This window comes from Podarcis melisellensis (genome assembly GCF_964234715.1).
Source record: "Podarcis melisellensis genome assembly, chromosome: 16".
NCBI classification, from domain to species: domain Eukaryota; kingdom Metazoa; phylum Chordata; class Lepidosauria; order Squamata; family Lacertidae; genus Podarcis; species Podarcis melisellensis.
This window is the reverse complement of record NC_138533.1, coordinates 29,441,127-29,453,583: the sequence shown is the minus strand read 5'-3', so window position 1 is coordinate 29,453,583 and position 12,457 is coordinate 29,441,127. Positions and strand designations below refer to the sequence as shown.

Genomic DNA, 12,457 nt, shown 5'->3' with positions numbered 1-12,457 from the left:
CTCTCCAAATATAGAGACAGCCCTGTGTCTAATCAGGAGGCGCAGGAAAATGGGACACGCTGATAGTCAGAAGTTCAAGGCTAATTGGGAAAACAAGATCTACTGCATATTTCAGATGCCCACAAAAGACACACGCCAAGACAACAAAGCTTGTACGGCAGAGTTTGTGGAAGCAGACATTGCCTTCTGACAACTCCAAAATTTCAATAAATGTTACTCTCCTTGACATTATTTTCAAAGTCATACCTCATGTTACGTTCGCTTCATGTTACGTTCTTTCAGGATACGTCCCGCGGCAACCCAGAAGTACCAGAAAGGGTTACTTCCATGTTTCGCCGCTCGTGCATGCGCAGACACGCAAAATGGCATCATGCACATGCGCAGGACGCGGGTGGCGCTGTGGGTAAAACCTCAGCGCCTAGGACTTGCCGATCGCATGGTCGGCGGTTCGAATCCCTTCGGCGGGGTGAGCTCCCGTCTTCGGTCCCAACTCCTGCCCACCTAGCAGTTTGAAAGCACCCCTAAGTGCAAGTAGATAAATAGGTACCGCTTTATATCAGGAAGGTAAACGGCGTTTCCGTGTGCTGCGCTGGTGCCGGCTTGCCAGAGCAGCTTCATCACGCTGGCCACGTGACCCGGAAGTGTCTCCGGACAGCGCTGGCCCCCGGCCTCTTAAGTGAGATGGGCGCACAACCCTAGAGTCGGACACGACTGGCCCGTATGGGCAGGGGTACCTTTACCTTTACATGCGCAGAAGCGGCAAATCGCAACCCACAAGTGTGCAGATGCGCCGCTGCAGGTTGCGCTCTTCTTATGTTGCGAACGGGCCTCTGGCACTGATCCCATTCGCAACCAGAGGTACCAGTGTAGTGTCACACGCTTCTCCGCTGAAACACAATGGACTAGCTGCCCGTTCAAAAAGGAGTGGTGCCCTCTCTGGGCACACCAAGGCCCCATCTGCACCATACATTTAAAGCAGTATCATACCACTCTAAGCAGCCCACCCAAGGAATCCTGGGAAGTGTAGTTTCTTAAGGGCGCTGAGAGGTGTTAGGAGACCCCAGTGACCCTTCACAGAGCTAAAGTTCTCAGAGTGGTTTCCCAGTCAATCCCTCTTCCCAGAGAAATCTGGGTATTGTTGCTCTGTGAGGGGAAGAGGGCGTCTCCTAACGACTCTCAGCACCCGTAACAAACCACAGTTCCCAGGATTCTCTGGGGGAAGTCAAGACTGTTTAAAGTGGTGGGGTGGTATGGATGAGGCCTTTGTCCGAGGCTGTTGATGGGAGAGAGTCTTCTGTGGCACTTGAGGGCAAGTCAGCCCATGGAGGGCAGGGCAGGTGGGACACACAGCTTGGTACGTCCAGCACTTTGCCAAATCTATCTAGATTTATGTCTGTAAGATCAGTGGTGCTTCTTTCAAAGAAAAGGATTTTAATACTGCAGTGCAGTATCTGAATTTTAATAGACCTTAAAAAAAATTATATGGTTTTAATTCTCTTATATTTCAACAGTGGCATTTTCAGCTATTGTCTTTTATGTGTTTCCAGAGTTCTGTATTTTATCTAGGTTGTCTTAACCTTGAGTTCCAGACTGGGGAAAGGCAAAATATTATTGATAATAATAATAATAGTAGGATGGTTGTTATCCCAGCCCTTTCAATATCCAGGCACCATGCAGATGATAGATAGATAAATAGATAGATAGATGATAGATAGATAGATAGATAGATAGATAGATAGATGATAAATAGATAGATGATAGATAGATAGATAGATAGATAGATAGATAGATAGATAGATAGATGATAGATAGATAGATAGATAGATAGATGATAAATAGATAGATGATAGATAGATAGATAGATAGATGATAGATAGATAGATAGATAGATAGATAGATAGATAGATAGATAGATAGATGATAGATAGATGATAGATAGATATAGATAGATGATAGATAGATAGATAGATAGATAGATAGATAGATAGATAGATAGATAGATATAGATAGATGATAGATAGATATAGATAGATTTGCCTTTAAATGCAAACTGAATCTAATTTCTTCCTCATCCCAGAGGCACCAACTTGCTCCCAAGACTGAGGGGAGCTAATGGAGTGAAAGCAAGCTATGAATACAATCCAGTTTGGGCAAAAAGAGCATTATTAATTATTATTATTATTATTATTATTATTATTATTATTATTATGTGGGTCTGCCCTCCATTTACACTGGGTCCCACTGGGTGTCCTAAGTCCTCCCTGTCTATTTTCTTCACACACCTCTGCCACTCTATTCTGGTACTAATTGGTCATCCTTTTCCTAAATTATAAAACTGCAATGCTTTGCGTCCCATACCTTTACCTCTTGCTATGCCTCCTTTAGCTACTGTTTTCTTTCCAGGCTACAGGAAGGGGCATAAGTTGACTCCAATTGATGGGGACCACAGAGTGGGCTTATGGGTTTCAATAAGGCCTCTACCTGAACACTGGCGGAGGAAGGGGGGCGGTGGGGGCGGACTGCCCCGGGTGCCATCAATGGGGGGGTGACAAAATGCAACTCGGCGCTGCCTGTGGAACCAAGCATGGTTGAGTCGTGACGCGACGCATCCCCTTCCCAGCGATTGGCCAGGCTCTCCCTGCCCATCTCGTCCATGTCCCGCCCTTGGGGGGGACTCTGCCTTGCCTCGTGAGCTTTGAGCGTGGCTGCACACACACACACACTGAGGGGGGTGACATTCGGCGCACTGCCCTCCTGCCTGTGACTCCCAAGCCTACCCCAAGCCGTCGGGGAAAGGCGGGGAGCTGCGCTGCTTTGCCACTTGCTTTCCCCCTTCCTTTTGACAGCTCAGGGGAGGCTTGGGAGTCGCGGGCAGGCGGCGCACCATTGCCCTGTGCGCTCCCAGGCTGCTGGAGGAGGACAGGGCGCGGCTTTCTTTGACGGGGGGGTGGAGAGAGGAAGGGGGGATTTCAATGTGGGGGTTGTGACAAAAAAAATCTGCCCTGGGTACCACCTGACCTTGCTACGCCACTGCCCCAACTTTTGCCTATGCAATGTGAGCATGGCACATAAATCTGCCCGGCAATTCTGCACAATCTCAGGGTGTGTTCCTATTGCCACTTACTCTGCTTCCAGTCCGACTGGAAAACTGGACGCAGAGGAAGCCCTAATTTGAACATACTCTTTAACAGTCACCGCACATGCGCAGATGAGCACACATGCGCAGGTGACAGCTCTGTGAATAGGAGCAGGGAAACCCAGTATGCATGACATTTCAGGGCACCCCTGCCCTCTCTCAGATATGAACAACACCATGCAAATTCAGCTTGAAACGCAGCGGGGGAGAAATGACCTCGCAGCATTTCGAGCTGCTAATATTAACATGCCGTCGTGCTCCCTAATTGCCACACAGACAGGTAGTCACACTTATTATTGTGCACTGTTTCTTCCTTGAAGTGCATCTTGAAAGAGTACAGATGCCGGGTGTTGCCTAGCTACAAGACTGGATGCAGATGCAGAAAAATGCCTTCTGTCTCCAGCAATGCTGCTAAACCTATTCTTATCCCACCAAGGCTTCGTGTTTCTCTGTGACTTACTAGCTCAATCCCATTGTGCGTGCCTAGTTGACAGAGGGCCAGTTCTCAAGTTACACCTGTGTAAGCAGAATTAGTGGTGACCTTTCTTTTCCCCCCGAAGGCACACAGGACGGAGGCACACAGGACGGCAGTTCTGAAAAATGCAAGGTCTCCATATTGGTCTGAAAAACAACAGATCTCTCAGCAAAACATCTTGAGGTAATATTGGCATTTGATGTGCTGACCTTTATGGCAGAGTCAGGGAACCTTTCTTCTGTGTAGGACCATTGAGCCAATGGTGTGCAGACATCACAAGATTGTACAGATCTCTGCGAGCCACACAGTCTCTGTGGGTTTCATGAAATTAAGGTTCTTGTGCAGCCTGTGGGTTGCAGGTTCCTTACCCCATTGGTCAAATCCAACATGGCAGACATATTGAGGGCGTGCCTAACTGAACGTTAGTTGCAAACGTAGGTTTCATTTTTCCCCCAGGCTTTTGAGGAGGGGGGATTTAGAGCAGCGGAGGTCCCAACCCTTTCCCATCCACTCTTAACTCTAAGTTGCCCTATCTCAAAAGTCTCCTTTCCAAAGTTCCTGAAGTGCATTTAGCAAGATACATATGCTTTTGGAAGAAGAGGAGGAGGAGGAGGAGGAGGAGGAGGAGGAGGAGTTTGGATTTGATATCCCGCCTTTCACTCCCTTTAAGGAGTCTCAAAGCGGCTAACATTCTCCTTTCCCTTCCTCCCCCACAACAAACACTCTGTGAGGTGAGTGGGGCTGAGAGACTTCAGAGAAGTGTGACTAGCCCAAAGTCACCGAGCAGCTGCATGTGGAGGAGCGGAGACGCGAACCCGGTTCACCAGATTACGAGTCCACCACTCTTAACCACTACACCACACTGACTCTCCACTACACCACACTGGAATTCTAATGGAGGGCAGGAGAGAGATTTATGTAGAAGAAGCAGTAACGATAGCATCATCAATTGGTTCGTCTGACTCAGAATTGTTTATTCCATGGGTGGCCAACATTATCGCCTTGAGATGTTGATGGACTACAACTCCCATCAACCTTACCCAACATGGCCAATGGTCAGAGGTGAATTAAACTGTAGTCCAGCAACACCTGGAGGACCACAGGATCCCCATCCCTGCTCTAAAGCAACCTTCTCCATCCTAGTGTCCTCCATTGACCATGGAGTCCAATGACATCTGAAGGATAGCATGTTGGCTACTCCTGGTATATAGGATAGCTATCTATCTTGGTTGTGCCTAAAGTGAAGAAGGCAGTTACTTGGGGAACATGTGTGCCTTTAATTGACTTATTTATCCCAGCACATAATTTGAGAATTACTGCGCCAAGAACATGGCAGCAGCCCAGCTAGATCAGACAGAAAAGGCCCATCTTGTCCAGCATCCCAATTTCCACTATGGCCAGGTAGTCACTCCTGGGAATATAGGGTGTTGCTATAAATGGTAAAGGACCCCTGGACAGTTAAGTCCAGTCAAAGGCGACTAGGGGCTTGCGGCACTCATTTTGCTTCAGGCCTAGGGAGCCAGCATTTGTCCGCAGACAGCTTTCCGGGTCATGTGGCCAGCAGGACTAAACCGCTTCTGGTGCAATGGCACACCGTGACAGAAACCAGAGCACACGGAAACACCATTCACCTTCCTGCCACAGTGGTACCTATTTATCTACTTGCATGCTTTCGAACTGCTAGGTTGGCAGGAGCTGGGACAGAGCAACGGGAGCTCACTCCGTCACAGGGATTTGAACTACCAACCTTCTGACTGGCAAGACCAAGAGGCTCAGTGGTTTAGACCACAGCACTACTCGCGTCCCTGGTGTTGCTATATGCCACGTCAGACTTGTGGGCCACCTATCTCAGTATTGTCTACAACCCTTTTTTTCTTTTAGCAGGTCAGACTATTCATCCACCTAACCCAGTATTATCTACCCTAGTGACAGTCAACGTGTTGTCCTGCAGATGCTTTGGACTACAACTCCCATCATCCCTGATCATTGGCCATACTGGCTAGTGCTGGTGGGAACTGTAGTCCAACATCTGAAGAGCACTATGCTGCCTACCCCTGGTCTACCCTGGCTGACACTGGCTCTCCGATTCCCCCAGAGGTGCCAGGGATTGGACCCAGCCATAGGAAGCTGCCTTCATACCAAATCAGACATTTGGTCCACGTACTACAAGAAGATCAAACCTATCCATTCTGAAGGAAATCAGCCCTGAGTGCTCACTGGAAGGACAGATCCTGAAGCTGAGATTCCAATACTTTGGCCACCTCATGAGAAGAGAAGACTCCCTGGAAAAGACCCTGGTCTTGGGAAAGATGGAGGGCACAAGGAGAAGGGGATGACAGAGGGCGAGATGGTTGGATAGTGTTCTCGAAGCTACCAGCATGAGTTTGACCAAACTGCGGGAGGCAGTGGAAGACAGGAGTGCCTGGCGTGCTCTGGTCCATGGGGTCACGAAGCGTCGGACACAACTAAACAACAACAAGCTCAGCATTCTTCACCAGGCGTGGACAACCTGTTCCCCCGCCCAGATATGGTTATACTCCAGCTTCCATGATCCTTGGCCATTGGCCATGCTGTGTGAAGCTGATGGGAGTTGGAGTCCAGAAAGACCAGGAATTCCAGATCTTGATCTTGATCGTGCTGGAAGAACTTCAGGCCTCTCTATCCAGTCCCACAGGCTTCTCCCCTGGCCATCTTCCTTGGGCTGTGCCTTCCACAACAGCTGGTTCTGGTGCCTGCAAGCCATGCCTTCAGTGAGGATCTTCCTTTGCAGCTTAAGTTCAAGCCAAGCCGCAAAGGAAGAAATGAAAAAAGGGGAGAATGCACGTTCCGGATTCTTTCCTTTGAAGTCAGGTCCCCGAAGACCAGGGTCACAGCTCCTCTGGTTGGTTCCAAAATCAACTGCTCTAAAACAGAGTCATTTAGCATCTCTTAGAAAGTTTGCCTCTTGTCTAGGAGAAGGGAATTGAAGTCACCCCTTTCTCTGCCCCCTAGATTTCATCCTCCTTCTCTCAAGAAAGTGCAATGGCTCAGTGGCTGAGCACACAGAAAGTCCCAGATTCAATGAGCATCAGCAAAGCCATCACTTCAAGTCTGCACTTATCTGCCGTCAGAAATGATTAATAACCAGGAGAGTTGAAGCATCACCCCATTCACTCCCTAGGCCAATTGTGACGGTAATTGCAGAATAAACTATCTTCTCTCTCTCTCTCTCTCTCTCTCTCTCTCTCTCTCTCTCTCTCTCCCTCTCTCTCTCTCTCTCTCTCTCTGTGTGTGTGTGTCACACACAATCCAGTTTATAATACCAAATACCGGAACAAGCTTTTCTTTTCTTGCAATTCCTTTAACCTCTGGATTTTCTGTCCCACCAAACCTTGAACACCAAGCCAAGAGACATTAATTCAACTCTTCCTGTATCTCCATTGAGAATGATTCATGATACTGGAAGGCCAAGCCAGTCTCAGTTCACTCCCTGGGCTGATGCTGAAGCTTAATCACCAGGAACAAAAAAATATTTCTCATTAAATACACAGAGAGACACACTCCCAGGCTTCGGTTCATCCTAGAACGCCGAATAACAAACCCACATTTTAAAAGGCAAGCAGATAGATCAGCCACACACACCAAACACACACATACACCATTTTCTGCTAGATGCTAGAAATACAAAGGCGCAAACGAAGTCACAGATAAACAAGTCTTCCTTGATGCATTCTAGTTACATCACCCCTTCCAAGCTCACGCAAACAGGCAGAGAGATGTTCCAAATCTCCAGAGAGATGTGTGCCAAAAGGATGCTGTGTGGACCACAGCAAGGAAGGGAAGTATCAAAAAGGAAAGCAACAACAGCATGCTTTTAATGTCAAAAGAAGGATCCCAGAGAAACGCGGGCTGACTGTGCCATCTCCACCTGCCTGGCCTGTGGTCCTAAGTCTAGATGCATTCCACTTCCATCATCCCTGGCCAATTGGCATGATGGTGGATGGAGCCCAAAAACATGCTGGAGAGGTCACAGATATCCCAATCGTGCCCTAAAGCACCACGAGGGCGACCAAGTCGGGTTGTCTGACCATCCACTGGGTGTGGAGCCTTGCTTCAAAACACATGAAACCCACAACGCCATCGCCAGCATCACACAGAGAGTGGATTCCACCAGAATCCATCATGGGATTTTTCTTCCAGCCATTAAAGAGGAAACAGAGCTCCTTTTTCTCCTCCCTGCTTTCCCCAGTGTCAGCTACCGACACAGACAGACTGGTAGCAAAATACACACACGAACACGTACAATGAACCTTCCACAAGTCCCTCAAGATTAGGGGCTGACAAAGAGGATGAAGGGGGTGGGGGAGGGGTGGAGAATAGGTTCTTCATTAAAGCAGCAAAGAAAAGGGATGCGCCTCTTTTTCGGGGGAGGCGCCCTGATTTGATAATAATAATAATTTATTATTTGTACCCCGCCCATCTGGCTGGGTTTCCCCAGCCACTCTGGGCGGCTTCCAACAAAGATGAAAAATACACTAAAATGTCACATATTAAAAACTTCCCTGAACAGGGCTGATATCATCATTTGGGGACAAAAAGAGCCACAACCGAGAAAATAAAATAATAATAATAAAATCAGCCTCACCTGTTTTTCTTCTGCAAAGGGACACGTTGGGAAGCGGCAAGAGATGTCCAGGAGGGGGTCGGAGAGGAGGGGAATAAAACGGCAAGGCATTAGCAACGTCCAGCATCAGTCCCAGTAGTAGTAGTAGTAGTAATAATAATAATAATAATAATAATAATAATAATAATAATAATAATAATAATATAGATGCATGAATGCAAACGCACCCATTAGGAGCCTTACCTGGGTTGGCCAGCTTGCTTTTGTATCGTATGGCCGTGCTCATCTTTTCTCTCCTAAGGGATCAGAGGGGATTGCACCAGATGTAGCTTCCTCCGGAGAGGCGAGCCACCCTCTTTTCCGATCTGCTGCTCTCCCTCCGGTCCTCCCTCCTGACTACAAAAAGGGCTCTCTCTCTCTGCATGCGCCTGTCAGCCAGAATCTGCTGCTGCCGCCGCTGCTGCTGCTGCATTAGAGAGGCTGGCCGAGGGAGAAAAATTAAAAAAAGGAAGGCGGGGCAGGATGCGGCCCAGCCCTGCCCACAGCCCTCAGCCAATCAGAGCCTCGCCCTGAGCCACCCTATCTGCATCCTCCGCCTCCTTTTCCAGCCTGCAAGCGAGTGGCCAGGGCTGGCCGTGTCTCCAGAGCATCCTCCGTTCTCCCTTTTGTTATTAGTATTACTCTTTCGCAGACATCAGATGGAAAGGGGGGGGCGGGTAAGTGAGCAGCATGGCTCTGGGCCTGCCTTCCAAGTTGGAAGCCCTTAAGCAGCTCGCAAAGAAACAGGGTCTTCTGCATGTGTGCGTGTCTAGCTGTTGGGTGGTGATAGATAATAAAGTGTGTGTCTGCGTTATATGTGTTTTTATGACACATACATGCATGCCAGTGTGGAGTAATGGTTAAAGTGCTAGGACATTGGGACGCGGGTGGTGCTGTGGGTTAAACCACAGAGCCTAGGGCTTGCCGATCAGAAGGTTGGCGGTTCGAATCCCGCGACAGGGTGAGCTCACGTTGCTCGGTCCCTGCTCCTGCCAATCTAGCAGTTCAAAAGCAGTTCAAAGTGCAAGTAGATAAATAGGTACCGCTCCGGCGGGAAGGTAAACGGCGTTTCCCTGCGCTGCCCTGGTTCGCCAGAAGTGGCTTAGTCCTGCTGGCCACATGACGCCGGCTCCCTCGGCCAATAAAGTGAGATGAGCGCCACAACCCCTGAGTTGTCTGTGACTGGACCTAAGGGTCAGGGGTCCCTTTACCTTTATCTAGGACATTGGGAGGTTGGGGTTCAAATTCGCAGCCAGCCATGAAGCCCACTGGGTGACTTTTGGGTCAGTTACCCTCTCTCAGCCCAAACTGCCTCACAGGGTTGTTGTGAGGGTAAAATGAAGAGGGAGAGAGGTGTGCATACCACCTTGGCCTCTCTGGAGTGGGGAGGCAGGATATAAATGTAAGAATAAACAAATATTTATTTTTTAAAATAATCCATATACCGCTCAATTGTAGAAACAACCTCAGAGCGGTTTACCAAAAAGCAGTTTATTTGTTTATTCTCCTCCTAAATGTAAAAATAAACTGCTTTTTGGTAAACCGCTCTGAGGTTGTTTCTACAATTGGGCGGTATATGGATTTTATTAAGTAAAAAAAAAGGCAGTGTAAGCCTGTGCACAATTTTTAAAGCATCACAAGTCTGTTCTGAATGTTTGAGAGATGATGTGTCAGTCACTAAAACCATCTATTTATTACAAGTGACAGACAAAGCAGACATTATGAAGGCAGAAGCCGAGGCTTTAATATCTCTGTTTTGCTAGTCATTGTAATTCTCTCTCTCTCTCTCTCTCTCTCTCTCTCTGTGTGTGTGTGTGTGTACGTGTGTGCGCAAGAACTCAAGATACACAGAAATGTATGGAAGTTTATTTTGAGGGGGGGGAATATTGATATTAGAATATAAGAGGATCAGTAAACGAGTAAATAAACTTACTGATTGCAACAGCCTTATGCAGCAGGGTTACCTGGGAGTAAGTTTCTCTGAATTCAATGAGGTTTACTTCAAAGTAGACATAAAAATGCTCGCAGTGTTTGCATATTAATATGATTATTAAAGTTAATTCATCAATTGCCTTTTAAACCACTGTCTCAAGGTGATTTGCATCTCTCTCCTTTCTTTGGCAATCCCTCGTAGCCAGGTAAGATTATCATGAACAAGGTCTTAACAATGAGCTCATAAGTGACTGTGGAGGCCAATTCTGGATCCACACGTCCTTCCACAGTGGGGACATAGGTTTTCCAGGTGGGAGTTGATCACGGTGAGGGTTTTCCAAACGCGCCTTCCTCTTAGCATGTTTTCCCCTTTCGTCCTGAGTTCGAGCATCTTCAAAGCCCATGACACCTTTGGTAAAGGCTGTTCACCAATTGGAGCGCTTGCAGGTCAGTGTTTCCCAGTTGTCGGTGTCTATCCTACATTTTTGAACATTTGCCTTGAGAGAGTCTTTAGACCTCTTTTGTTGGCCACCAGCATTATGTTTTCCATTTTTAAGTTTGGAATATAGAGGTTGCTTTGGAAGACGATGATCAGGCATCTGCACGACATGACCAGTTCAACAAAGTTGATGCTGAAGAATCATTGCTTCGACACTGGTGCTAAAAGGCTCTCCTAGTCACTGAAGACACCTGTTAGACACCTGTTCCTCCAGTGACAGAGTTGCATCTAAGAGCATCTCCAAACTACACACCTGGCAGAGTGCGACCCCATCCGAGGTAGGTCACTTACCTTTCCCTGAGTAGTACAACATGCTTGCTGGACAGCAGCACTAAAACAGCCCTCGAAGACCAATGTGTGTAACCTAGATGAGTTGTAGGTGACATTTTCAAATAAAAAATACATGCATGAGACTACCGTATTTTTCGCTCTATAAGACGCACCAGACCACAAGACGCACCTAGTTTTTGGAGGAGGAAAACAATAAAAAAAATATTCTGAATCTCAGAAGCCAGAACAGCAAGAGGGATGGCTGCGTAGTGAAAGCAGCAATCCCTTTTGCTGTTCTGGCTTCTGGGATAGCTGCGCAGCCTGCATTTGCTCCATAAGATGCACACACATTTCCCCTTACTTTTTAGGAGGGAAAAAGTGAGTTATAGAGCAAAAATTACGGTAAGTCATAGAGTTGACCCATTGAAATTAATGAAACTGAGTTAGTCACACTCATCAGTTTCAATGGGTCTACTCTGAGTAGGACTAGCATTGGCTACAACCCAGAGGTGCCTGAACTTGTTTGGAAATGGAACAGAGCCTTTATGGGCATCCACATTGGAAATAAAACTATTTCCCCCTGGAAATAAACTATTTTCCCCAGCCAAACCCTCCATCAAATTAGCAAGGGTTGGTTTCTCCACCTTGGGCAATCTTGCAAATGGCCTATTGGGTTTCAATTGCTTGCATAGGAAAGGGAGATTCTGGCAAAAGAAAAGTGTATTTGGAAAGGGACTCGACTGGCGAGCTTGCTCCTAGGACAAGTCTTGAAGGTTTAATATTCCCACACACACCCACTCCGGTGTAACAAGAGTGGAGGCTGGGAATCCAGCATCTCTGTACAACTGTGCTCTCCTGGACCCATGGCATGCCAAGTCTATTTTTAAGGCTGGCAGCTTAATCATTTCTAAAACTCAAGCTTGGAAAGGAATTTGCCGCCTCCTCCTCAAACCTGTATTTGCCGAGTGTCGGCAATGTTGACTGGAGCCGTACAGAACAGCAGGTCTTTTGTACAATTCACCTTGTGGGGGGCAGGGGGGGTGTTTGACAGCCCACAGCACAGGTTGGGTCGAAGTTTACATCAGCGATCTGTTGGTAGATCATCTGGGTGACCTGCAGGAGATCACCAAGGGTTGCTGTTTCAGCAATAGCAACAAATCCACTCTCCTGCACCTAAATTAGATTTCTGAAATGAAGAAGGCTTACGGGTAACCAGGAGAGGATATTTGTGTGTCTGCGTTTTTAAGGACTGTGAGCTCAGCTCTGGTACTGGAAATGAGATTGCTAGGCTCAAGATGTGCTCAGAAGCACCCTGTTCTTTAATTCTAACCAGTGGGGGCCAGACCTGATTGGGAATCGTAGGGCAGAGGTCCGGGTGCCTGTTAGTGGGTGGGGCCAAGGAAATGGGGGGTGGAGCCAACTAATTCTGGTTTTGTCCCTCATCCTCTCTGCTGAGTTCTACAAAGGCGAACCCGAGACCAAGGAGAATACCCTAATGCAGGG

At 47.6% G+C, this 12,457-nt stretch overlaps 1 protein-coding gene across 1 annotated transcript in view; it reads right to left on the bottom strand.

The window, feature by feature from the left end:
• The window catches only part of SEPTIN5 (septin 5), an 82,617-nt gene extending 74,262 nt beyond the window's left edge, over positions 1-8,355 (bottom strand). The window contains exon 1 of the mRNA XM_081893408.1: positions 8,236-8,355. Within this exon, the coding sequence (XP_081749534.1) occupies positions 8,236-8,325 (90 nt within the window). The 5' untranslated portion in view covers positions 8,326-8,355. The remainder of the gene's footprint in view (positions 1-8,235) is intronic.
• Positions 8,356-12,457: the final 4,102 nt, after the last annotated feature.